The sequence below is a fragment of the Batrachochytrium dendrobatidis genome (assembly GCF_000203795.2).
Source record: "Batrachochytrium dendrobatidis JAM81 unplaced genomic scaffold BATDEscaffold_1, whole genome shotgun sequence".
NCBI lineage: Eukaryota > Fungi > Chytridiomycota > Chytridiomycetes > Rhizophydiales > Batrachochytrium > Batrachochytrium dendrobatidis.
Genome location: NW_006281099.1, coordinates 4,232,103 through 4,257,674, shown reverse-complemented (window position 1 = coordinate 4,257,674; position 25,572 = coordinate 4,232,103). Strand labels below are relative to the sequence as shown.

The following is a 25,572-nucleotide window of genomic DNA, read 5'->3' as shown; positions in this document are numbered from 1 at the left end:
CAGAAATACAACTACTGTTTTCTTGCCAATCACCCAATGTTTGGTTTGTAGAAAACAAGAGTTTAGATTGAACAAGTATCAAGAATGTAGAATTTATTGGAGTCGTGATGTAGACATTCGTTCCGTTTTTATACAAAAACAAGCACGAAAATCAGTAAGCTCTGTCAAGGAATTTAAAGAGTACAATGCTGTTTAGTAAATTTGGCACCAATTATTTCATGAGATTGGCCGTTTATTACACTTTGACACCCTTATACAATATTCCATTTTATGTAGATACAGCTGTAAAAAACTACTAATCAAAGTATCATTTAAATAGACTATATAATGCTCAACTGATATCAATACAATATTTGAATTTTCTATAGGGAGAGGCATCATGAACAAGATAGCCCAAGTGCCCTATGCATCCAACGAGACATGGGAGTTTGGCGTGACTTTACACAAAGTATATTAATCTTCTGATTGGTGTAGGTGCATTGTATTAAAAACTGACTGTCTATATTGGCAATAATTCAGGGAACAATATATATAGAGGAACACGAGTCTATAGAAAAACAAAAGTCTAAATTTGGTGCGACAGATAGGGATGCAATGTTTACATATTGGGGATACAAGTTTGAGTCACTATCTACAATTCCCATTCCACCAAATCAGCTTGAGCATGATGATCCAGTCTTGAAAAACAGAGAAACTGCAGTTGTAAACACAAATATTCAATTCTGTAGCGTATTCAAGACAAACTATGGATCTCACAGTGTTGTCATGGGTGCCGAAGTGGACTGTGTTACTCGTAAGTATTCCAAGTTTGGACTTGATGTATATTTAAACTATAGTGCCAAGTCGTGTTTTGGCACTCGGCATCACTAACGATCCTTTGATATTCACTGCAACTAAAATCATTAGGTGAAATTGAAACGGGCACTTCCCCTCAAAGCGTATATGCTGAGCTAAAGACCACTCAAGTGATTGATACTGATCGCAAAAGACATAGTTTTGAAAAGTAATATTATATCAAATTGATTGTGCCAAAGTGTAATCTGACCATCATATTTATTGGTCATCTTACTTGCAGTATTTTATTAATTTTTTAGATTTAAGCTTTTGCGCATCTGGCTGCAGTCTTACTTGGCAGGTGTGCCAAAAGTGATTATTGGATTCCGTACTGGGGATGGTCACATTTCTCATGTTCAAGAATTTGATACATCTGAGCTGCCTCGTTTGGTACGAGGAAAGCCTGGCATGTGGGATCCCAACCGATGTATTGCATTTGGAGATCAATTTCTAGCATGGGTCAAACAAGTGGTCACCATTGATGACTGGAATACTGTCTATACTGTCCGATTTGACTCGAATAAGCAAATGATTGAAATGTTGGCACCTGTCACTGGTGGTGACCAAGTATTTATTCCCAAAGATTTTAGTCTAGAGAAATAAATTGAAATGAGATTATCGGCAATCATCGTCATCAGTGCGTATCATGTGTTTAGAAAGTAATCGCATGCATTTCATCCAACATCACTTTTATGGTCGAGTTTGATTGTTACTTGTGCGACTCCCACCACCCAACCCAGTGCCATTTTGAAGTTTAAGAGGGTTTGTGGGCTGTAAATTGAGTCTCCATCTTTACGAATGGTCAGATCTTGATTGTTTTATAGTCTCCAACAGGGTTTAACAGGATTAAATAGACAATGCAACATTCGTTGTGACTAATGGTGTGACATGATTGTTTAAGCTTTAGCACCCATTTCAACATTGCGCTTACAACTTTAATATATTCATTTCGTGTGCTTGATCCATCCATAAATGTGCGCCAAATGATGATTTGTCAAGTCAAATGGGTTTGGCCTGTCGCACTGCATCTATCAAGCGTATCTGTTATCAGATTACTGGGATCGTAGGTTTAGTTCCAAAGTGAGCTTGGTGATGGTTGCTGAAAACCTCTTTATTTCTGTATTCTCATACCTATTGTCACCAACCGTGATCAATTAGTGAATGGAAAATCAAGAGACTACACTTTACTATAGCTTAAATAAAAACAATGCCACCTACTGCCGTTACTCTCAAGCATGCATCGCAAGCAGTAATCACCCAACATTCTCAGACCATTGCGCCAGTTTTAGTAACGATTACTGGTATTGTCAAGGATGAGCGATTTCAGGAAGCCCAAGTATTGGCACAGGTGATTATAAAATAAGTGCATGTGTTATTCTAGTTTCTGAGATCATGCAATTGGACGCATCTAAACATATTGTCAATTTTTTGAACCCACATGCGTAGTCGATACTTGCAAAGTACCCAAGATTAGTTACTCTGAAAATAGAAGGCGATGACCCATTTGCATACCAAGTCAAGCTGGCTCAATTAAAAAAAGTATGCGCTATTGACTATTTGCATTGCATATATTATTTTAAATATAAACAAGCCACTGTTATTTGGTAGTTTTCAAAAAGTCTATGCAGTCAAACCAGCTGCATCTGACATGTACATATTTACTAATTTGATGTCTGTTGAAATCTTGTAGAAATATTCTCGCGTTATAGATTCTCTATATCCAGGATGTATTATTGAAGTGAGTTCTCATGGTATCATGACTGTTGAAGAGTTTGTGACCAAAGCAAAAGACCAGTACGGAGTAGAAATACTACAACCAGCAGCTGTTTACAAAACCATGAGCGATACTGCCCATAATGAATTACTACGTTCCAAAAAGACCGATAGTCGCCTCGTCAGTATGCAGATTAAAGTTTCTGGTGTATCAGTTGGACAGATTTTGATACAAGTAAGAAACTGAATCATGAATATTTTACTACAGTAAGTAAAGTGCATTGACCTGGGCTGTCAACCCAATTTAGCTTTTCCACACCGTCTGTCCCAAAACAGTTGCACACTTTTTGAACTTTGTAAAAACCCCTGCAAAGAGTGGTTTCACATACAACGGATGTAAATTTGATCGACTAGTTCAAAATGGATGGATTGAAACCAGAGATATTGAGCCTCTACATAAATCAACCGAGGCAGAAGAGTGCATCGCAGGTGAGTTTTATCAATGCCTTGACCCAGACAATCCCATGCATATCAATTAATTCAAACTTTAATTCAAATGATGCATAACAAGATGAAAACTTTGTCATCAAACACGATCGTCGTGGTGTGGTATCAATGGTGAATTCTGGTCCCAATACCAATCGATCGGCGTTTATGATTACATTCAAAGCGATGCCGTTTTTTGACTACAAGTACGTAGCAATCGGACATTTAATTGATGGGGATAAAGTGCTGGATGCTTTGGAAATAGTGCCTACGCTGTTTGAAAAACCAGAAGTGGACATTGAGATTGAAGGATGTTGTTTGTTTGAGAATTAGGCCGAATAAAAATGCGATTGGATCTGATAGTGAATTACAGCTGTATTCAGTATGTTGAGACACTAGACAAGGATGTCAGAATACATAACAAACAGTCAATTTCATGACATGGTTGGTGATACCAAATCTACTGGTTTTTCTCGTAGTGATTGGCAAGAAGCAGCTGCATTTCTGGGCCGTGTAATTTCTGTTTTCTTGAACTAGAATGTAAATGTATACGAGATTTTGGAGTACAGTAAAGTGGAGTTTGTATTGTAAATGGACGCTGAGTTTACTCGATTGAGACTGGACAGCCAGTAAAATACACGTGACTGACAGTTCGGACGATTTTTTAACAGAAACTCGGATTTGTCCAGAACTATTATTCATAAATGGTGACTAGAAATACTCTAAAGCGTACAGCTGATCAAAGCGAGTCCAATGTGTCTACTATTGGCACCCCTTCTAAACGCAGATATTCTGATTCAGAAGACAACTGCCAAGAGGCTGTAGCTACACCGACGCGCAGATCTGCCCGAATATCCGCTATTAACACTAGCAGCAATACTAAAAAGAACAAGACTGTTTCTATTATTGCACCAAAAATATCAAGTTCAATTTCTGCTAGTATTTTGAATGATGCTCTGCCCAAACCTAATGAGCCTGTTCCATGTAAGCAGCTTGAATGCATGGTGGCTATATCCGAACCTTCAAGTCCGATTTTGTATTACATATCGGATCTGAGACTATTACAGACTGCTTACTATACTACTTGCTGTTTATATAATATTAAAACTGTTATTACTTGTTGAGTGAATCAGCTGAACCATCCACCGCCCAGCAAAATACCCCTTCAAAATCTGGACGACATCTCATTTCAGATTCTAAAACTCCCAAAACTCCATCTACATCTACAAAGAAATTGGAATCTGTGTATACTCCTAAAGGATCTGGAAGTATATTTCAGGGTGCAAAAGCTGCTTTTCGTCGATGCAGCACTCCATCTCGTCTTGTCGGGCGTGAACGAGAACGCAATATAGTCCAGCAATTTTTGCTGGATAATCCATTTTCTTGCAAATCTGGATCATTGTATATTTCTGGACTTCCTGGAACTGGAAAAACGGCATTACTAGAGGAATGCATTCGCAACTATGCTAGCAATGCTTCAAAGGTAGTTGAAGTGTTTAAATTTAGATCTTTACTCGCTATTGAGATATTGAGCTCTTGCCTAGGGAATAATTGAATCTGACCACAGTCATCAACTTTGACATATTTAGCTGTCTTTTCCTTTGAAAATCGTCAAAGTAAACTGCATGTCAATTTCTGAACCAAAGGGCATATATACAAGCATTTTGTCTCAGTTAGGACTGTCTGGACACAGTATTTCTGAAGGATGTAAAGTATTGGAAAATGTATTTCTCCCAGAAACCAAATCCTTGACCAAAAAATCTCCGTTCCAGTAAGTCTAAAATCTTCTCGTCAAGACTATTGGCCAAGGCTTTAACTCACTTTTAAATTGGTAAAATGTATAGTTTGCTTATTTTGGACGAGATTGACCAGCTTGCTGTTTCCAATCAAGATATTCTTTATCAATTGTTTACTTGGGCCAACCATGCAGATTCACGACTCTCTTTGATTGGCATTTCAAATACTGTGGATCTCACATATCGCCTTTTGCCTAGACTGAGAACTAAAAACTGTGAGAATGCTATATATTAGTGGAAATACCATTCTTGTTGCTTTGTGAAATCAAAATCAAAATACTTATATTTTATATTGAAATTATAAAGGTGAGCCGCAGCTCCTTAATTTTGACCCATACAAAGTGTCAGAGATTACCGAAATCATTCGAAATCGCCTGGACATGGTTTCAAACAGTCCAATAGGAACGACAATTTTTAGCGAAAACAATCCCCCATCCACTCCTTGTAGATCACGAGGGTCTAATCTGATGTCCCCAGACACTACCACCATCTCACTTATGCAGCCCATGGCAATTGAACTAGCTGCTCGTAAAATAGCTGAAACGGGCGATATTCGCAAAGCACTTGATGTATGCCGGTAAGTTTTGTGGCTGCATCATCAATCTTTATTGATATTTTCAATAACAACACCTCATCACGCACATTTTTCAGGCTTGCTTGGGATGTTTTACTAACCAATTTAAATATTTAGAACTGCCATTGAGTTGGCAGAAACTGAAGAAAAACAACGGCAAGTAGTTGATGAACAAGTCAAAACAAGTAAGCAGCTAGATACTAGCATGCCACCAATTTCTGATGCGATGAAAAGTAGTGGCAAAAACAGTTTGATTGCTAGTACACCTACCAAGCTTGCAGTTCCAAAAGTCACGGTTCGACATATTTTATCAGCAACAACCAATCTCTTTGGTTCTCCAAACACCAATAGAGTCACTGGGCTAAGCATGCAGTTAAAGCTACTTCTTTGTACTTTGCTTATCATGAAGCGCACTTTAAATGCTGATATGAGCATAGACAAGGTATATGTTTCATGTACTTTGACAAAGCATGCGTGCTTTTAATCCGAATATCTGTTTAATTTCAATTTAATCTGAATTTAAACTATGCTGTATTCTTCAACTCTTTAGGTTTTGGAGACATATCTATTACTATGCCGATACAGAAACCAAGTCAATCCCCTAAAACGCACCGAATTTATGGATCTTTTAACAAATTTAGAAGCACAGGGACTGATTCGCATTGCTAGCGGTAAAGGAAAAGAAATGCGCCATGTGAAGCTTGTTTCTATGACTGTAAGGCCAGAGGATATAGAACTGGCAGTGTCTGCAGTTCCTATTCTGACAACCGTTTTGGAAAACGCAAGCCTGGCATTAGCTTCCACTAAATAAACATCATTGGAGTATAAATAAATTGATTTTAAATAATACAGATGAACTGGCCATTGTTTCTTCATTCTGTAATGATTTTCCAGGCTACTGCTAAAACGATTGGAATTTTCAGCTAGTTTAAAATCCTGTAACGTGTGTGGTTTTCTTGGGTCTTTGCTCAACTTCCACCTAAAATTTAAGCTATTGGATTAGCTTTTTATGAATAACGAAAAAAAGTTGCTAGACCAGCCCATCTATGCTTGAAATCATTACCTTTTGGTCAGTTTTACCAACAATCCGCTTCAGGGTGTCGCTCATATAATAAGGCTTTTCTGGTGAACCATCATTGGTTTCACAGTCTTCCAAAAAGGACAAGAAAATAGTATCAATCGCCATATGATAAATAGAGAAGAAAGCTGTCGCGACCATGTACGCTTCTACAACCACGACCATAACTGTAATGAAGGGAAACTTGACATTGGTGTATTGAGCAGCCTGGTAGCTGAACCATAGGTAGCAAAGAAATCCACACAATGTAGTTACACCTAGTTTCGAAATAATTAAAATAAAATCGGCAACAAAATCCACAGCAACCAATCTTAGCGCATTACGAAGCAATAGCGATGATGCCTCTGCTGCAGACTTGAAAAATGCTTTTCCCTTGATTGCAATGTAAATATAAGCATTTTTGTTGATGAATTTCATGAGCATTTCGACGCATTTCATACAGCATTGGAGGCATGCAACGATATATTGAATGGTTTGATTGTGAGTTTTTTGTGCTTGACGCTGGATGTACCAAAGAACAATTCGCACCATTTCAATCAGGGTAAGAAGAAACGATCCCAAAGCTACCGATCCCAAATGATATCTGCATACACGGTAAAACGAATGTAGGACTGGCAAGTGCTGCAACTCTTTCTTATTTAAAGTCCAGTACCACTGAGCAATTGCACCTGCAAGAGTGATCTGATTGATTCCGCTAAGAAAAGTAAAAAACCAGATACATCCTCCAAGATGATACCAGATCATTTGATTGCTGATATTTGGATCTGTAATTGTCAATCCAAACGCAGAAATTCTGACTGGGCCAGATGGCGTCAAAAGGTAAAGCATGACTCCAATAAAGTACACAACCAGCAAAATAAGTCCAGAGTAGATCCACATTGGGAATAAAACTAGAAATTATTCATGCAAATGATTAAAGTCTGCTTGCACCATGACCTGTATATGCTAAAATACAGACTACGCGGTTAAAGTAATGAAACTTAAACTTACCAATCAAAGGCATAGTAAGCAATGCTCTGCTTGATTCCTTGATGATTTGGATTGCAATTCGAACTCGCTTAAAGATGGCAATAGTAATTAAAAGTAGTAGACCGGCAACTACTGCGCACACAATAAAGATGACTTCGGATGCCACTACTTCATTTTTAGCTGATAAAATCTGGCCACCAATCGAGTAACTAGTTGTGCTATTAGAACTGGATGATCCACTGTTGTTATAATCTTTGAGTCTTCCTTGCCAGTAGTAATACAGCCACACTGAAACGCCAATCATTATTACATTGGAAAGTAAAATGACTGTCCATACAAAGATGCCTGCCATCCACTGCATGAAAATTAGCCATAAAAAGCACAAAACTAAAGCAATCGCAATAAATGTAGCAATAACTGGCCATGTAGACCACAAATCTGTAACGGCTTGCACAGCATAGCTTCTACCAGCTGTTAGGATAGCGTTGGTACTGATGGTCGCGTTTCCTGCAGTAAAAGTTTGATTGACATACACGGAAGGAATAGGCTCAATCGGAACACATCTGCCTAGTACAGGAGTTGATTTGTATATGTATGAACTGCATGTTTGATCTGACATGTATGAGGTGTAGTTAAGAATCGACGGAGTAGCACTATATATGCAGATACCAGTACTGGGAGTTACAGTTGCAATCGTGATATTAGGACATGATGCAATGCATACGGCATAATTTAATTCCACTGGATTAAGGTAGTAAAGATATGGCTTTGTGGATAGGTCAGAAAGAGATGCATTTAAAACGGTATTGTTCATTCCACAGAACTCGCCAAGGTAGTCGGTAGGAGTTCTGAATTACCCAAAGCCATATACAGTTAGCCATCAATGCAACAAACCAAATATCTATTTTGATATTTCAAAACAAGATGTTTACAAAAACAGATTCAAAGCTTATTACTCACAAAAGGCGACGAGGATCGCCAGATGAAATAGCACTTTGAGCAACAAAAGCCATACCAATCCAGTACAGAATAAATAATATTAAAAATATAATGTCTCGGCATTTTCGTTTCGTCACTATTCGCGGTTGAAGTCCTGCAGCACCTTCTGGAGAAACTCTGTCTTTATTTGAACGACCCATTTGGGCAGAGTGTGTGGTTTCCGCCAGCTTGCTTTTGGAAAACGTAATATGGATAGGCGAGTGAAACCTTGATTGTTATTTCAAGGCAGTAGGATTTGGGTTTTATTTTCAAAACAGGCTATTACAGCCGTATTCACGTAGAATGAAATACTAAATAAGAATGCAAAAGTACATAGTAAATAACCAGTTTATAAAACAGTTGTTAGTTTTCATCACATTTACTATACAGCATTGTCCATAAACTCTTTAGATAACTAACTTTCGTGCTCATTTTTGTATAAAAAACTGAACAATTCCAGTCAATCCCACACTCTTTTAATCTTTAGCTCTTGTTTTTTCACAAAATCAACACTATGATTGGCATGAAAACAAGTTGTATTGACATGTGTAATCGTGTTCTTTTAAACTAGAACGCGAATGTATGAAACTTTAGGATGCAGCAGAAAGTAGTTTATAGAGTCGTATTGACAACATCAAAACGGTTCAACTCAATATTTAGACTGAAATGAACGAGTTTGGATTCAAACCTGTCAATTGTACAATGTATGGATAACCAAGGGGAAAATGACACGCTCAAAAAGATAATCTCGGCTCAAACCATAGTTTGATTTTGTTCATTATATAATGAACATTGTGTATAAAAGAAAAATTGACAATGTCTATTAAAGCAGTCATTTATAGTAGGAAAATACAACGAATACCTAACTATTGTTTATTTCGAAGCAAAAGAAAGTCACTGCAAAATAAATCCAGAAAGGGATTTCATTTTATATGAATACGACTGTAAAACAAACTTTGCAATGTTTTACTGTACGCTAGTTGGACGAGATGCAATAATAACACGCACAAACACAAGTCCAATCGGGCCAACTACACTAGTTTTCAAACACATAACATCAATACGGGACAAAAGGGTTGAAAGAATTAATATTTCACTGCTAAATTTGACATTATAATGGCTTTTTGGCAAAATAGAAGCTATAATAGACATGTTCAATTTGTAACTGCGGCCATGTTCACGTAAAATGAAACACTGTATATTCATTTTTTAGAATTTGACCATGTCGGTTTGGAATAAATAATGGTTAATATTCGTTACACTTTGCTATTGAAAATTGGCTATTTTAATAAACAACCATTATACAATACACACAAATTATCTCTTCAAATGTGTTATTCCCTCACTTTTGGTGTCATGCATTGCAATCCGAATATTAGTTTGACTGTTATGATGCTGTTAATCAAGCCCTTCTCTTACCGTATCCTAAAATCTCGTACGCTCGCGTCTAGTTCAAGAAATCAATGATCGCACGTATCAGGAATGTAACCGCTGTTTTCGTGCCAGTCACTAAGAGACCAGCCAATTTGATACATACCAAACTATCATTTTACAAAACCGACTGTTTATCATGTGCTTTGATACTCTTAGTATTTCATTTACGTGAATACAGTTGTAAATCCGATTACTTTTATTTCATGAAAGGCCACAACGGTTTTATGGAAAGCTGGCAGTCGGATTTTTTCATTGCTCACAAGTCAAATTTATCTACAGCCTATCAAATATTTGAAAATAGTCTAGACTGAATATCTGTAGACTGGAATCGTGGTATAGCCTTTTGATTATTTTGTCATACTTGGCTTGTTTTCAGCCAAATACAATCATTCCAATGTATTGACTGCAATTTTAAAACCCAAGATTTTATTGATATATTTATATCTACAAGCAAAGTATTCCAATCAACAAGAGTTTTTGAATTGTACAGTCCGTTGAGCACGTTTAAACAATGATATTTTATCACTAAAGTATAATCAAGAATATTTTATTGGCAGTAATGTTTAGTAAAATAGCACAGCTTGTATATTTTGGACTTCAAGGTATTTAATGATGGGTAATTTGTACTGACAAGTCATTGTCAAATATTCAAGATTTTGAATTCGGTTTGCCATTGTGGCATAAAGCTTTTACTATCAAGGCCAAAATTTACGCTGGACTAGAAATCAAGAGTTGATAACTTGACCCGATTTATACAAATTGGTAGCACTTTAGAATGGCAAGCTCAAAGCATCTCACGGATCCCAAAAAACCTCTCAATCAGTCGTCTATAGGCTACAGGCCCACTGTATTTACATATCTTGCAACGACAAGCCATCGGTCTCTCACATCATTCGAGCAGAAACTACATCTGGAAAAATACTTTGCTGTTCGTGTTTTACCACCGCAAGGAGTCTTTTCAGATTATATGACCGGACAGACGTATCAACAGATATTGCGTATCAAGAATCTCTCTAAAATGAGCAAGCGAGTATCGATTTTACCTACAAAATCCGTCTTTTTCAAGCTAGACAAAAAGGATATGTGGGACAATGTATTGATTTCTCCTGGAATGGAAAAAGAAATGACTATAGTATTTAATGCAACACCAAGTAGCATAGCATCTGCCAATACGGATCAGTCTAAAGCAACTCATACCGATTGTTTTATTGTTCAAGTACAAGGAAGTAGCGACATTACAGTTCCTTTAGTGGCTTACCCATGCGTTCCGATACTAGAGTTTGAATCTGCCATAAATTTTGGAACTCTATTACGCTGCAGTGATAATGATTACCCTTCAGTTGCTGCTGAGCCAAATCCAAAAAATATTCAAGATTTACCTTGCAAAGTCAAGCAAAATGATAGTATAGTGCACGAGCATGACTTGGTTAAAAACAGCGATTTTGACTACAGATCAGTTGGCAAGAGTCTAAATTGGGCAGTCAAATATGTGACTATTTGCAATGTAGGAAAAATAGCCGCTTCATTTGAATGTACATGGGACTTATCATTACCAATCAAAGTCACACCAACAAAAGCAACACTTGATCCATTTGATACTAAGCTGTCGGGAAATAGCTGCAAGCTTAAAATCGAATTTTTACCAACTATTTCAGGGCCTTTCAATGCAAAGATCTACATAGATCCTAGTGGAATGACATCTGCTCTAAAAACAAAAAACCCCATTTCAAACGATACACGGCTTTCAGTCAACGTATCTGCCAATGTAATCGATCATAAACTTTGTTTTCGAAATGCTCGTAACGGTTATCAAATGGACTGGAAAGACTTCAACTTTGGCACAGTGTATTACGGAGATGCTATTCGATATCCAGTTTATATTGAGAATCTTTGGTTTGAATCAGTTGCATGGGAAATTTCTCGACTAAATCAAGACGATCCAACCATATCCAACATCAATAGCATGATAAAAACTCGTCAACCAGTGAGTCTTTCTGAAGAAAATGCCGAAAACCAGAAAGCCATTTCATGCGTGCCATGTTCTGGAAACCTTCTTCCTGGACAATCCACCTTGGTTCACTTTAAATTCGAGCCTCATCAGTTATTACTTAAATACGGATTCAAAACTAATCGTGCTGCCATTCCTGCAAGCAATTATCAAACCCCTATGGAGTTGAGGGTTTTAAATGGTGGTGGTGGCTTGGGAGAAAAAGCCATGCAAGTAGACTTTGTAGGCCGAGCATGCGAACTACTAGCTACCCTGTCTTTGAATAGCTTAATATTCCCCGATACTCAAGTTGGATCTACAGTGACTCGAACGATTGAACTGAACAACAGCAGCAATCATCTTGGATTTTATTTTTATTTTTCCAAATATGCTCAGTTTCAAATATCACCAGCATCTGGGAAGCTTTTGCCTCTTCAGAAAATTGCCATTCACGTCAGTTTCAGGCCCCATCAACTAGGACTTTTCAACATAGCAGCAGCTTGCCATATCAAAGCATGCACCAATAATTCAAACCATATTTCAGCTTTTCATGGAATAGAATCCGGGAAGATGGCATTTGATGACAAAATCCTAACAATACTTTCAGTTTCGTTATGTGCGACTGGCATTCCAGTGGAATGTTCTCAACTAAATCTTGTTCAATCGACTCATAGTCTTGAGCATTTAAGCACAGATAAATCAAAGATAGTTATACAAGAGGTCGGACTGAATGAGGTGACTTCAAATATCTTACAGAATGGTACTTGTTCAAAAAGTCGGCTAGATATTGCTTTGCCCAGTAATCATTCCAAAAAGACATGCGCCTCGCTAGATTCAATCGAACCGCCAAAGGTAAATCGCGATTGGATCAAACGAGCTGAGCATTATTGTATATACACCGACTATATCCGTAGTTGTCGGTCTAAACGGATGACATCCAAGCAAGATCCCCGGCTTGCACAAACTAAAAAAATCTACAATTTGAATAGTCATTTGTGCCATCAAACCATTTCAGATGTAGATCCAGAAAACGGTCTATTGCCACCACAACTAAAGGGTAAACTTGATTGCTTGGGTATTTCTGAACGTACAAAAAGTCGGATTTTGGCATCAAATGACCTGTTTTGGAAATAAATTGTCCGACTTTGCTGATACAATTTACTATTTCGGATTATTCATGCTTATTTTATAATGTCATTGTTCCGACTGTTGTCAATTTTTCAAACCCAGCTACTCTACTAAAAATGAGTCAAATATTATTTTAGCTGGCATTTGGTTTGTACAATGCATGATCCTGTTCAACTCATTGTATCAGATCAATAATCACAGGTATATTTTTATTTTCTTTGCTCCTCTTCTATGCTATATCTACCATAATCTTCAATAATATTTTATTGAAAATAAACCTTATTTTAAACTAAACTTTATCTAGTCATCTGCTTTATATTAGTATGTATTTCTGGTGCATTCTTTACCGATTAGACAAAGCTGTAGACCATAGTGAGCAAATTAGGAAAGAGTCGAGAGTTTAAATAGTATATTTTAACAATATTTTTCGATTAGATACTGGCAGATTTGTAGATTCATATCGCTTTATACATCATACAGTAATGAAGTGTAATTTTTAAACACTCTTGATCGTTATCAGAAAAACAATTGATGCAGTTCATTACAGCCGTATTTGTGTAAAATGAATACTATTATCCTACACTAGTTCCCTCAGTTTGAAATATAGTTGAATATTTGCTGCACAGGATCAAACTCGGATACGTTTGCATTCTAGCTCAGAGGAATAAAAGTTGTACGTTTCAAAATGCAACAATTGTTCCCGTGCAGATCGTCCAATATCATAATGTTTGGTTGTAGGAAAGGAGGGTTGAACAGATTGTGAGTTGCCAAAACACATTCGTTTACTTCTTGGCGTTCCACTTCACGTGAATACAGACCTAAACGGCTTGTTTTTCGACTTGAGAAAACTTGCCCAAGAAATTGTCAAAATGTCTAGGGTTGCTACAGTGGGTCTGTTTATGGTACTGTTCCTGCTACTGAGCTTTCCGCAGGGATCGCTGGACATATACAAGGAATCACTTTTTCAGCACTACAGAACAACACTTCAGGTGAGACTGATAAAACTGCATCATGGTGGGCATAATTATTCTTGAAATTTGTAGTCTATTTGCACTCGCCAGTTCATAATGGGCTACTTGTAGTCTATATGCCGTAACTAAAAGTTGAGCTATTTCAGATTAAATCACTAACAGTATCATTATATTTACATTTATTGTTGCTGTATAACGGTTGTGGTTCAACTGTTTTGGCTTAACCAGGATCCATTTCTTGATATTCCAACTCCACGCATTAAATGGGTTGATCCTATTCGATTAGTTAGGCACGAACATACTTCAAGAGCTCATTTAGAATCTCTGCTGGCTTATTTGCAGACCATCCCACCCAACTCTCCGATTCCAGTTCCCGTTGTTACTGCATCACACCCACAGGTGATTCTTGATGGACACCATCGAGTTTCTGCCTCTCGAATTCTTGGATTAAAATTGATTCCAGTTTGGGAAGTAGACGATTTGGACGAAATTGATAATTGGGACAAAACACTGGTTCGCTGTTATGCTCAAAGCAATGGACTTCGTATGGCTTTACATGAAGTAACTCGGCGCGCTCGTGAAGGCAATATTGACTGGGGGATTAAAGGAACACGGCATGTTGCTCATTTCCCCTTGTCTCGACCGCAAGCATCTGGAGAGATGTTCATTGAAGTTGCACTGGAGCGAGTAACACCTCGTGTCAACTGGGGATCGTGGATCTCCAGCAATGATGTCTCTTCAAGAATGAATGACATTGCTGTTCCAAATATTGGATCTCGAGAGCATGTTCGAGTTCCCGGCATCAAAGTGTAATTGTTTTCATAATTATAAAATACATATTTTTCTTACATAGTTTTGTGTTGGTTTACGCATGATATTATTATACATTTTATTGGTTATAGGTAAAACTATTCAGGCATCAATGCTTTGTGAATTAGATTCGGCTATTCATTTTTCCTGAAACCATTCAACCTATTGTATAGCAGCTCCAGCCATTCAATATCTTCATGGAATGAAGTGTCTCCAGCTACTAATGGAGCAGAGTGACAAGACCGATCTGCTGCCAATGCACTCTGATTGCTCGATTGCAAACTGCATTCCGTGCGAATAGGCGGAACTGATAAATATCGATTTGGAGATGAATTACGTGTGGACGATCCATGAGCAGAAATAGTGGGACTCTTGATCCCACAAGGTTGTTTTCCAAGGTCTTGTTTTTCACGAATTAAAGCACATTCACCTTGTACTGCTTCTCTCTGAGCAGTGTTGACTGATTTGCTATCGGTTGAAATGTAAGTGTCACTATGTGTCCGATGTAACTTTGGAACAACAGAAATGTGTTTAGGTTGGTCAGTCGTACTCGCCACATCATCTGTTTTAGTACAGTTGTCAAAATATGAACTGAGATTCCATAGAGCTTCGCGACTTTCATCTTGACTTGAACGTCGTGCATCAACTCCCAGTGGCTTGCTCACGTTTTTATCCAAAGGATCACGGCACACACTATCTGGTGAACAATGGTCCAGTTTAGCTTCATCTTGAAGATCTGATTTGCAAAGATGCTCGGTATTCTGTTGCTGATTGCCATTCAAGTTGACTGTATCTGTGATCGAGTCTGCATAATAGAAATTCTTGCATTTTCTCTCTGTGGGTGATTTTTCAACCAGTCGTACCAAGTAATTGAGATAAACATCTAGATCTATAGCATGATTTGTGTCAATATATAATAACTGGGTAAATAAATATTAAAAACTAAATCAAACCTTGCAGAAATTTGCTGAAAAACTTGTTTTTGGAATTGGCTTGTTCTGCAGTATAAAGATTTCTAGTTTTGTTACGCAGTCGTGAACAAATGTCGTTCAATTGACAAGAAAATGCACTGGACTTTAAATTTACACCGAGTAAATTATTCTTGCTTACACGAGATTCCTGTGAAGAGTAATCAAGCAAGGGGAGTATTGGCGTACATAAAGTACACCCAGAGATGCACAATGAATTCTGATCAGTAGTAGATATTTCTATGGTTTCCTGAGTGCAGTTGTTGGACACACGTTTGCTCATATTTGCTGATTCTTCCAAGGTTAAATCTGCGTCAATAGTCACATCCTGCTGCTCATTTACAGATATAGCCGGTGTATCTGACCAAAGCGTGGTTTCATTTCCAATTGAGTAATCAAGCATTGCCTTGGAAAGCAAAGGCAGTGATGATTGGGATTCATGTACTGTTTGTTGGAGCTTTTCGCTTGTATCATTACACGCCAAGTCAAGATCTGGTGTTGACTAAAATCGAAAAAATGAGTTTTTACAAAAAATATATGCTAGCATGCATAAACTTACATTTTTCAATTTAAGCACTGGCCGAGTTTTGCACAAATCAACTAGACTTGGTTTTAATTTCTCTGAATCAAGTGTCGATTCATTGTGAATCATATCAGCGACAAATAGCTCAGCTTCTACAGCTATATTTTGTGTTTTTAATTCTAAAATGTATCATGTAAGTGATATAAATCCAACAGTTGAACAAACAATGCACATCTTACCTCTGTTTTGACGCTTTAATTTTCGAATGGTATTCAAATAGCTACTCATTGCTGTTTGCATTTCGCTTTGAAGCAGCTTATATTCCTCTTGCTGAAATTCATTTGAACATGTTAAACTACAGTCATAGTGTATGGAATAGAATGAGAATATTGTACAAACAAAGACTGACCAGGTGCAAGTATTCCATATTGGATGATTTTCCCATTGCTTGTAATCTTTCAACAGTGTGCCGTAGATCTACAATTTCTTGGCATTGTGCCACTATCTGAGATTTGTTCAGTCTTGCTTCGTGAGCCTGTTCCGCCATTTTTCTATCAAGCAGCAAAATATGCTTATTCACATCCAAGCCAATCTATATGAACATTTGTTTTGTAAAATGCATGGTTACAAAAACAAAGCGCATACCTGAGATAGCATGACATTGTCGGATAGCAGTTCTGCATTGGTTTTCTGAATCTGTTTCAAGTTGGTGAATAAAAGGATCAGTCATCATGCAATCCATCTCCGACATGCTGAGCGGCACTAGACATCAGTTTTTAATCTGTACAGCATGCATGTCCCGCATTCAAATTTCACATACCGGGATAGAATAGGCAGCGTTACTTGGTTTACATTGACTGCCAATTGGCGCAGCAATACAATTGCTGTTACGTGCAATCATGGATGTTGGAGTAATAAAAGTCGTTTCTTTTGATAGATAAGCAGGAACTTGAATACCCATCGATAAAGGGTGTAGATTATTTTGGAAATGGGTCGATTGCAATCTGCCAGGGTAAACTTCTGATCTATGTATATCTTTATATGAATCGAGTCAGTGGAATTAAAACAGAATCTATTGACCCATATCTAGTTGGATCTTGATATGAAATAGAGCCAAATGCAATTTAGCTTGGAGAAATGACTGAAATTCATCATGTATTACTGGATATACCTGCTTCATCACCTATAGTTGGTTGAGCACAATCTGGTGCAGCTCGCATCATGATAACTTGAATTCACAGTAGCGTTGGGGTATATTTAGTAGATAGTACCAATTTACCAGCGAATAATGCTTGATTATAACTCCGTGTTTTATGACCGAATGCATAAAAGCCGCATCTACTGATTCATGCTCTTCAGCAACTGTTTTTTTGAATGGCTGCTATACATAAAATGGATATTCAAGTTCCGCTCAGGTGAGCGGAGCGTGTATTGTTGATGCTGTAAAGGCTGTAAAGTATAGCCATGTCGCCAGCTACATAGACATGTATGGCACTTGATGATTTTAAACTCCGCCCAAAACTGCCATGCGCAAGTAAGCTTCTTGTGGCCATTCTGGCTCATTAATTTACATTTTTTATTTGCGCAGTCTGCCTTGCTTCTGGTACTCCTGTTTTTGTTATCAGCCAAGCATTATTGTCATGTCCCGCCATCAACTGGGTAATATTGCCATTTGATTTGAGTCTCTACTGATAGTAACTTTGCATTTGACTGTGAGTTGCATATCCGCGTAAGATCCACAACGAATAAATGGATCACTCGGATTCGCTGTAGACTAGTTTTAAAAATGAGCAATTCAACTCTGTTGTGGTCGAGGTTTGATTTCATGCTAAAATATGATTATGACTGTCACAATATATGCTGTTACATTTACATCATCTGACAGCTGTTTTTCAATAGCATTTGCTTATAATAGTTGGCAGTAACTGTTGGTTTGAACAGATTGCATCCAGATCAGCATTTTCGTTGCTCTTGATTTCAGCAATTGAATCCTAAAACCCCTAATCCAGTTGTAATGGCTCATCTGTAAAGAATTGAATAGATTGGACTTGATGCTTGTCGAAGCAGTATTCAAACCAAAATACACGTTCAGTCGTATCTTGTGCACCAAATAGCTTAAACGTCGACAGTAAAAAAGTACGCAATAGTCAAGACGACACAGTTGGTCAAGTTTATTGAAAGTGTTTCATAACTTGCTCGTATGAGACTGGTTGTACCGCAACTTTTGCAGTGCTTCAATAATCTGTTCAGCATCATTTACGATTCGGGAAACCAGTACCTTGCATGTTGGAATATCATCAATCAGGCCTACTACCTGACCGGCTGTCCAAACTCCATATTCTGGATCTCCGGTCGTGTAGACTTGACGACCACGTTCTCCAGACACCAACGATCGCACATCTTCAAACTTGGCACCTCCTGGACGCTGTTCAATCTTTACCACCTCTAAAGAAACCTTATTTTTGAATACCCTAAGCATCCCAACACCAAATTAATTGATTTATACAAATATAAAATTTTAGATCCAACCACAAACCTTGCAGTATTATGAAGCGTACGAAACATGAGTGCTGTATCTCGTTCAGTTGCTGCGACAATAGCTTCCTTGATGTTGTGGTGGATTGGAGACTCTACAGTGCACATAAATCGGGTGCCCATATTTGCACCACATGCACCGAGTGCCAGTACAGCAGCAACACCACGTCCGTCCCCGATTCCTCCAGAAGCCAAGTATGGAATTTTTAAACTTTTGGCAGCCTTGGCAAGAAGGATCATTCCACCCACATCATCCTCGCCAGGATGTCCAGCGCATTCGAATCCGTCAATAGATACAAAATCCACACCTATTTTCTATACATTGCATAAATTAATCCATCCTACGGATGGGTCTGAACGCCATGACACTTACTTGTGCAGCAATCGCATGACGAATAGCAGTGCATTTGTGGATCACGATAATTCCTGCTGCTTTAAATCGTTTGACGTGTTCATGAGGGTTGCTACCAGCAGTCTACAAGTAGAGTATATTAAATATCATACCAGAATTCAAACATGGTACCAAAGTATATACATTGCAATGCATTCGTCTTTACCTCGACTACTTTTATGCCCGATTCGATAATTACATCAACATATTTCTAAGTTTTAAACCCAGTCAAAACCAGTATGCTTCAAAAACTACAATGGTGGTTTCATCCTCTGAACATTACCTCGTAGGGTGGAGGGTTGATGGCTGGTAAAATGGTCAGATTTACTCCAAAAGGTCGAGAAGTCATTTTGCGACAACGTTGGATCTCGTTGCGAAGCGCATCCGGAGTAGGCTGAGTAAGAGCAGTGAGTATGCCCTAAACATGATGGAAAACAGTATCAATAAACGTACACATTGTGCAGTGCTGTATAGGATTGACAGGAGTGTCAATGGATAATGTATTCATGGCATGACCCTTGCATGACCATGAATGCATCATCTAGCTTACTCCCATCGTTGATCCTGTAAAAACTCGAGGCTTACCAATGCACCAGCATTCGATACTGCACTGGCTAGCTCTGCAGTACCAACCCATTGCATTCCACCTTGCATCAATGGATGCTGTACGCCAACAGCCTCTGTAAACTTGGTTTGGAGTCCCATGTGATATCGGTTGAAAGCTTTGAAGGAAACCCAATTCAAACATTTATCCAGAACAGTTGATCATCTCTTGCAATCTTATCGATCATCAAAAGTAAACGACTATTAGCGTGTAGAATATGCCAAGTTCAATCATTTATTCTTGTTCAGTAAAATCTGTGCTTACTGTTGCCCACCACAACAAAACTCGGTAAAGTTGGTGTTGACACGGTCAATGCATCATCAACGACACCCAACGTTTATCAAAAACTATCAAATCTGTCAAACTAAAAGTAGAAATAAAAACATATATTATGTAAATTTCATAAAACAAGACCCGACCCAGCACAATAAATAACTAATATGGGATAAATCAGCCCAGATGGGTTTGCAAAGTGATTGAATCTGGAGATCTAGCAAGTAGATTACGAAGTTGCTGATTTTCTAGGCGGAGTTGAGCAAGTTCCTTCATCATACTCGCCATTGGCGATTCACATTGTAATAATTCGGAAATATAGCCCTAAATCATGTGGTTAAAACATGCTTTAAAATAATAGAAATACATTGCATACAAGATCAAAGGCCAATCATTTACCTCTTGCAACTGAAACTGCCGAATTAATTCAAGATGCATATTCTGTATATTAGCTCGCGTTTGCTGGCGATGCTCATGTAGACATTCTTCTACAACGCTACGCAATAATCTATATTGTATAGAAGTATTATCTATCGATAAACTGCCATCAGGGACTTTTGAGACGGCTGTAAAGGCCGGCTTGGTTTCATGTGAAGTCGATAGACCCATATGCTTAGCAATGCTATCCGTATTGATGGCCACATCATTCTTTACAAGCTCATCCACAACACTAGGGATGATTTCACGCTGTTGGGGAGCTTCAGTAAAATCTAATGGTAGTTTAGATGTTAACCCCGCATGTGTTCTTACAGTTGAAGTGGTGCTACTGGCAGTATAACTTGATAATGCAGGATCAGTGGCTGTCAAAGTAAGACGGTTGGTCATGTTGCTGTAATTGGATGCAGGCGTAGTAGTCAAAATACTGTCAGCATCTACAGAAAGAGGTGGCGGAATTATAGGACGATCGGGGTTTTCTGCACTGGCCACAGGATATGCACTAACTACAGATGTTGCAGCGCTAGACAAGGCACTGTTTAATGTTCGTGTAGAAAAAGCAGCTGTTGGTGTTTTCGAGTAATCTAAAGTAGTACTATCAAGTGCAGAGTCTTCAAAGGGTAATTGCTCGATTTTGAAATCTGGTTTCGGGTTTTCATGCAAATGACCAGCACGATTATTTGTAGATAAGGCTGATTTATCTGTAGTGGGTACAACAAACGGGGATTCATCGTCATGCATCTGAGTTGATTGCATTCGTGAAATTGGTTTTTCATTGCTAGAAACCGAATGAGCAATATCTGACGATTGCTTCAACTCTTTGATCTGAGATTTATCGGAAACAGAGTTCAAAGATCCAGAAAACGCCTGTAAAGTAAATGAGTATATCCAAGATTTAACATGTAGCTTAATCAAGTAGACTAGATTCAAGCATTTCAAAAGCATACGCCTACATTTGTTTTTAATAGAGCCTTGCGGAGATCTTGACTATGACGTTTAGATACCTTGTCTATAAAGCAAATTAAAATCACACGTCTATAGCATATATGACTAATATATCACAGCAAAACCTACTGTTATTAACTGGACTGAACATAGCCATTGGATCTTCAAACGAAATAGCAGGTTTGGTAGAGTCTTTTCGCTGGTCATGTGGTGCCGATTGAATATTTTTAGGCAATATCGCTGGTTCTTTTGATGCCACATCGATTGCCCACTAAACATTCGAGTTAGATGCGTGTTGATACAACGGTTGAAAACAACACGATACACTAGTCAAAGTTGACTTTTATAAAGTAGTCAATATTGATCAACTTTACAAGCAACTCACCCTAGGAGGCTGGAAGCGAATGCGAGAAACACTCTGTTCAGTCAAGGTATCAAATTTGTGAATGACAGCCTTCATACGAACGTCATAAACCAACACGGTTCCTAATGGGTAGAATCAATAAATGAATTCAATACGCAATGTAGAGTAGATAACAAGTCTGCTCAATAAGCAATATGACTTAAAAGTATCATCAAATACTTGATAATGCATGTGTAGATTGTGAAAAGTGCTACTTACCATTTGATGTGCCTATAGCTACAATATGATCATCATTTATAGATACACTCATTAAAGGTCCGTCCGCCTCATATGATTGAAGAATGCTAAAATAAATGTCAGTCAAATAAAATTCTAAAGAAACTCGAGACTTTAATCATAATTTACCAACCTGGATGAAGAAGATTGCTGAATATCATGAAATCGAAGTTGCTTATCTAGTCCAACTGTACAATAAAAATTCTTGTTGCAAGGAGCAAACGCAAGACCTTGAATGGGAGCACTATGAGCACCTTTTTTTACCTGAAAAGGATCCGTTTTATGATTTACATCCCAAAGAGCGACTGTTCCATCATCACTTGCAGCAGCCATTACCGATTTTTTAAAAGGATAAAAAGCCAATTGATTGACACTCTAAACCAATTATAGAAATCACCGAAAAGGCACGTTAATAACCCGACAGCATTACGGAATATGGCATTTAAAACCAGTATACTCACAGCAACAAAAGGAGTCGAAAGTTTTCCAGAAGTATTGTGTTTAAGCGATTGTACAAGAAGCGAGCCAGATACGGATCCAACAGCCAATTTACCATCGTCTGCGGACAGAGCAATGCAATTGACAGAACTATCCAAAGGCTGAACACAGACAATATGAGTGACGTTGATGGATTCAAGTGTTTCTGAAACATGATACTGCATAGATCTTACCGCTGTGCTAGAAACAAGCTTGCTGTCTTTACGGTCCCACACATGAACAATACGGTCACTCCCACCAAAATATAAATATCTGGATGATTTCCATCCAAACGAACAGGCTCGTATCTACTCATTTCATACAACAATCATGATTAGAGTCTATAGTAATTATCGAGAATTTCAGTATACAAAAGTCAAGCCTACCAACTCGTTGCTGTTGGGTGGGTCAATGAAATCCACTGCCGATCCAAGATGATCATAAAGGGAAATGCCTCTCTCAGTGACTGCAGCAACGGTCTTCCCATCCGGACTCCATGCAAGATCTGATATGGTTCCATCAAGACTTGGAGTGACTGAGAGAAGAGGAGGCTGATATTTGATGGGTTTGGACAAACAGTTGCGTTGGTTTGGCGGACCATAATTAAACATGACTATAGCAGATGAAACGGCTGCAGCAAGACCATACTGGGTGGGCAATACTGGAGGTTTGGGTTTAGTTTTCTGCATTATTAACAAGAGTGCTGATGAATTGCACAGAATTATACAGAATTGCAGTGTATATCTTTATCCTGTTCTTGTCCAGATTAAAAGATCTTGTTATCAGCTTGAACAAAAGTTTTGTGGTGATTTGTCAAGTTTTGAAGTTGATAACTCAATCCTACAACAAATTCTGCATTCATACACTGAAAAGTAGTTTAATAGCAATTAATTGACTGAATCTACTATATTCGACTGCTGGTCATCACTGCAATGGTTTCTATGGCTTAATTCGCCTAAAATTAGGATGAACAGCGTTCATCCTACAAATCAAACTATAGATTTGAACTACAATTACTCTACTTTTCGAATTACTATAAATTGTAAGATTGAGATTCATTCAAAACCAGATATTGGGTTCGACTGTTGTGATGATAATCTCGGATACGCTCGCGCTCTAGTCCAAACCAAAGATCGCAGTTTCGAGAGTGTAACTTGCTGTTTCCATTCAATCATCAAAAGACAATTAAAAGCCAAGACAATATTTAGTAACTGACAATCATTCCATCAGACTGGCTGATGTGCATTTTGACACTTGTTTCATTTTACGTGAATACAGTTGTAAATCTGATTTCTTGCCAACAGTCAGCAATAGTTTCATCAACCATCTGCACTTGAAAGAGGTGAATTGAAGTGCAGTCTGTACATGCCACCAGCACCCCCTCCTCCACCTCCTCCGCCTTCAAGAGCTGCAGCTTCGGAAGCTCCAGCACCTAGCAATGCTCTTCTCAAGTCCATTGAAAAAGGAGCACGCCTTAAAAAGACTGTAACCAATGACCGCAGTAGTCCGCTGGTAGATGGTAAGGTGTTGGATATACATGCAGGATGTGAATGAGCAGTATCTTTTACTTTGCCATGTCAGTCTATACTGTCTGGAACAGAACATTGCTACTATTTTCAAGTAGCATAATGCTTTCATCTAAACTTGGCTTAAATAGTCTTGCCCAATAATCTAGTACAAGTATCTATTCAAACTTGATCCAAGTGCTGATATCGCTATATGTTTAAAGATAATGTCTATCAGCATTCAATTTCATCTAAATAATCTGTAATGTGTATTTCTGCCAGATAGAATTGCTTGAATTTACTGATTTGAATTAAAAGTACCCAAATCTGGGTCTTCACAAATAGGATCGAGTTCAATGGGAAATCCGGTTGTTCGTCCTCCCGGTGGTGGTGCGTTTCAACCAGAACCATCTAGTGGTCCTCAACTTGGCGGATTATTCGCAGGAGGAATGCCTAAACTGAAAAAAACTGGAATTACGCATGGCAATAGTCCTGGTATGTCGTTTGGATTGCACTGATTCATTTCAAAAGCATGTTTACTTGGATCTGACGCTTGTTTTTGAGGTTTTTCTATATTGGTTCAAACTGTTACTTATATTTCAATACTATACTTTGTACAACTTTAGGCAACAACTCTTTTCAGAGTACGCCAGTACTTCGTCCTACGACTGCTTCCTCGGGATTTTCAGGAAACCGATTTGCAAATGGAATGGGTGCCTCGAATGATAATGGAGCTACTTTTCAAGGCCGTGCGAGCGTCAGAAAGCCTAACGAAGCTTCGCCTCCACCAGTTGCTTCTCGGGTTGCTCCGCCCATTCCATCTTCTGCACAGGTAAACCATTGTTGGTGTACTAAACTATGGGATTTGAGTCATGGCTGATCACTAACTCTGATATTATGATTAAATAGAGATCTCCGCCACCTCCTCCTCGCCCAAGCCATCTCGCTTCCGATTCGTTGCCGAGTACCTCGCGAGCATCTGTAGTTCCTCCATCACATTCAGCTTCGCGACTACAAGCAGCTCCTCCATCGCCTCCTGCTCGTCCTAAAAATTTGTCAGGAAACACATCGCCAAGGACATCTACAACCAACTACCAAAAGCCACCAGTCTATGGTGTAGCTTCACTAAAACCTCCCAATTTTCCTGATTCAGCTCCTAGACCAAGTGATGTTTCTGGACGAGGATCACGAGCTAATAGTGTCAGCGGAAGTGCAACAGAGGTAGATGGTCGGTGGGTCTTTAAAACCGATTTACCACCTGCACGTCATTTTCCTTCAGGGGATGCACCATCGAATCGTGTAAATCGAGCACCACCCCCACCCCCTTCACGATCATCCATCAATAGGCGACCACCACCACCCCCTCCACCTCGATGAAAACACATGAGCAATAATGTGCATGAGTTTAATTTTTGCCTTGTCGTGGGCATACATCTAGCGATACAAATAATAGGCAAGGCATTTCAATAAATCCCTTTAAAACAACCCTGCTTTAGATTTCAAATTTATCATGACTTG

At 38.4% G+C, this 25,572-nt stretch overlaps 10 protein-coding genes across 10 annotated transcripts; 6 read left to right on the top strand and 4 right to left on the bottom strand.

Moving 5' to 3' along the window:
- Positions 1–185: 185 nt before the first annotated feature.
- BATDEDRAFT_85178 (decapping nuclease) lies at positions 186–1,457 on the top strand (the record flags this gene model as incomplete). Its single annotated transcript, XM_006676395.1, has 5 exons — positions 186–195; positions 369–448; positions 520–793; positions 907–1,003; positions 1,095–1,457. 5 exons carry the CDS (start codon positions 186–188, stop codon positions 1,435–1,437), a joined length of 804 nt encoding a protein of 267 aa, XP_006676458.1. The 3' UTR covers positions 1,438–1,457.
- A 584-nt stretch (positions 1,458–2,041) lies between these two features.
- Positions 2,042–3,366, top strand: BATDEDRAFT_85221 (uncharacterized protein; the record flags this gene model as incomplete). Its single annotated transcript, XM_006676394.1, has 5 exons — positions 2,042–2,182; positions 2,281–2,373; positions 2,525–2,782; positions 2,856–3,036; positions 3,119–3,366. The coding sequence occupies 5 exons, from the start codon at positions 2,042–2,044 to the stop codon at positions 3,364–3,366; spliced, it is 921 nt and encodes a 306-aa protein (XP_006676457.1).
- A 371-nt stretch (positions 3,367–3,737) lies between these two features.
- Positions 3,738–6,214, top strand: BATDEDRAFT_22550 (AAA family ATPase CDC6; the record flags this gene model as incomplete). The annotated part of the gene is made up of 7 exons (XM_006675531.1): positions 3,738–4,017; positions 4,167–4,516; positions 4,623–4,804; positions 4,878–5,044; positions 5,136–5,406; positions 5,521–5,845; positions 5,954–6,214. The coding sequence occupies 7 exons, from the start codon at positions 3,738–3,740 to the stop codon at positions 6,212–6,214; spliced, it is 1,836 nt and encodes a 611-aa protein (XP_006675594.1).
- Positions 6,215–6,484: 270 nt separating this feature from the next.
- BATDEDRAFT_1420 (uncharacterized protein) lies at positions 6,485–8,529 on the bottom strand (the record flags this gene model as incomplete). Its single annotated transcript, XM_006674819.1, has 3 exons — positions 6,485–7,371; positions 7,472–8,298; positions 8,411–8,529. Coding segments are annotated over 3 exons (1,833 nt in total), but the record flags the coding sequence as incomplete, so codon positions are not given.
- Positions 8,530–10,637: 2,108 nt separating this feature from the next.
- BATDEDRAFT_22548 (uncharacterized protein) lies at positions 10,638–12,983 on the top strand (the record flags this gene model as incomplete). The annotated part of the gene is made up of 1 exon (XM_006675530.1): positions 10,638–12,983. The coding sequence occupies one exon, from the start codon at positions 10,638–10,640 to the stop codon at positions 12,981–12,983; it is 2,346 nt and encodes a 781-aa protein (XP_006675593.1).
- An 863-nt stretch (positions 12,984–13,846) lies between these two features.
- On the top strand, positions 13,847–14,761 carry BATDEDRAFT_85224 (uncharacterized protein; the record flags this gene model as incomplete). The annotated part of the gene is made up of 2 exons (XM_006676393.1): positions 13,847–13,966; positions 14,177–14,761. 2 exons carry the CDS (start codon positions 13,847–13,849, stop codon positions 14,759–14,761), a joined length of 705 nt encoding a protein of 234 aa, XP_006676456.1.
- Positions 14,762–14,892: 131 nt separating this feature from the next.
- On the bottom strand, positions 14,893–17,210 carry BATDEDRAFT_22546 (uncharacterized protein; the record flags this gene model as incomplete). Its single annotated transcript, XM_006675529.1, has 7 exons — positions 14,893–15,647; positions 15,712–16,228; positions 16,286–16,428; positions 16,489–16,579; positions 16,659–16,841; positions 16,895–16,945; positions 17,070–17,210. The coding sequence occupies 7 exons, from the start codon at positions 17,208–17,210 to the stop codon at positions 14,893–14,895; spliced, it is 1,881 nt and encodes a 626-aa protein (XP_006675592.1).
- Positions 17,211–18,416: 1,206 nt separating this feature from the next.
- BATDEDRAFT_85176 (uncharacterized protein) lies at positions 18,417–19,885 on the bottom strand. Its single transcript, XM_006676117.1, has 6 exons — positions 19,761–19,885; positions 19,459–19,593; positions 19,342–19,386; positions 19,158–19,259; positions 18,786–19,099; positions 18,417–18,720 (listed from the first exon to the last, which is right to left on the bottom strand). The coding sequence occupies exons 1-6, from the start codon at positions 19,878–19,880 to the stop codon at positions 18,435–18,437; spliced, it is 1,002 nt and encodes a 333-aa protein (XP_006676180.1). The 5' UTR covers positions 19,881–19,885; the 3' UTR covers positions 18,417–18,434.
- Positions 19,886–20,151: 266 nt separating this feature from the next.
- On the bottom strand, positions 20,152–23,297 carry BATDEDRAFT_85175 (uncharacterized protein). Its single transcript, XM_006676116.1, has 10 exons — positions 22,936–23,297; positions 22,744–22,857; positions 22,534–22,671; positions 22,206–22,447; positions 22,055–22,140; positions 21,818–21,918; positions 21,562–21,703; positions 21,441–21,496; positions 20,452–21,354; positions 20,152–20,376 (listed from the first exon to the last, which is right to left on the bottom strand). Exons 1-10 carry the CDS (start codon positions 23,236–23,238, stop codon positions 20,230–20,232), a joined length of 2,232 nt encoding a protein of 743 aa, XP_006676179.1. The 5' UTR covers positions 23,239–23,297; the 3' UTR covers positions 20,152–20,229.
- Positions 23,298–23,914: 617 nt separating this feature from the next.
- BATDEDRAFT_85174 (uncharacterized protein) lies at positions 23,915–25,476 on the top strand (the record flags this gene model as incomplete). The annotated part of the gene is made up of 4 exons (XM_006676392.1): positions 23,915–24,068; positions 24,373–24,549; positions 24,681–24,886; positions 24,964–25,476. 4 exons carry the CDS (start codon positions 23,915–23,917, stop codon positions 25,429–25,431), a joined length of 1,005 nt encoding a protein of 334 aa, XP_006676455.1. The 3' UTR covers positions 25,432–25,476.
- Between the last annotated feature and the right edge of the window lie 96 nt (positions 25,477–25,572).

Excerpts from the sequence above, each read along its gene's own strand:
- BATDEDRAFT_85176 (XM_006676117.1), bottom strand. The coding sequence starts at position 19,880 with ATGGGACTCCAAACCAAGTTTACAGAGGCTGTTGGCGTACAGCATCCA. Across the intron at positions 19,260-19,341 it reads CGGGCATAAAAGTAGTCGAG|ACTGCTGGTAGCAACCCTCA; the intron begins GTAAAGACGAAT and ends CTCTACTTGTAG. Across the intron at positions 18,721-18,785 it reads ACGCTTCATAATACTGCAAG|GGTATTCAAAAATAAGGTTT; the intron begins GTTTGTGGTTGG and ends TGGGATGCTTAG.
- BATDEDRAFT_85175 (XM_006676116.1), bottom strand. The coding sequence starts at position 23,238 with ATGCAGAAAACTAAACCCAAACCTCCAGTATTGCCCACCCAGTATGGT. Across the intron at positions 21,497-21,561 it reads GTTCAGTCCAGTTAATAACA|ACAAGGTATCTAAACGTCAT; the intron begins GTAGGTTTTGCT and ends TTTGCTTTATAG. Across the intron at positions 21,355-21,440 it reads AGGCTCTATTAAAAACAAAT|GCGTTTTCTGGATCTTTGAA; the intron begins GTAGGCGTATGC and ends TTTACTTTACAG.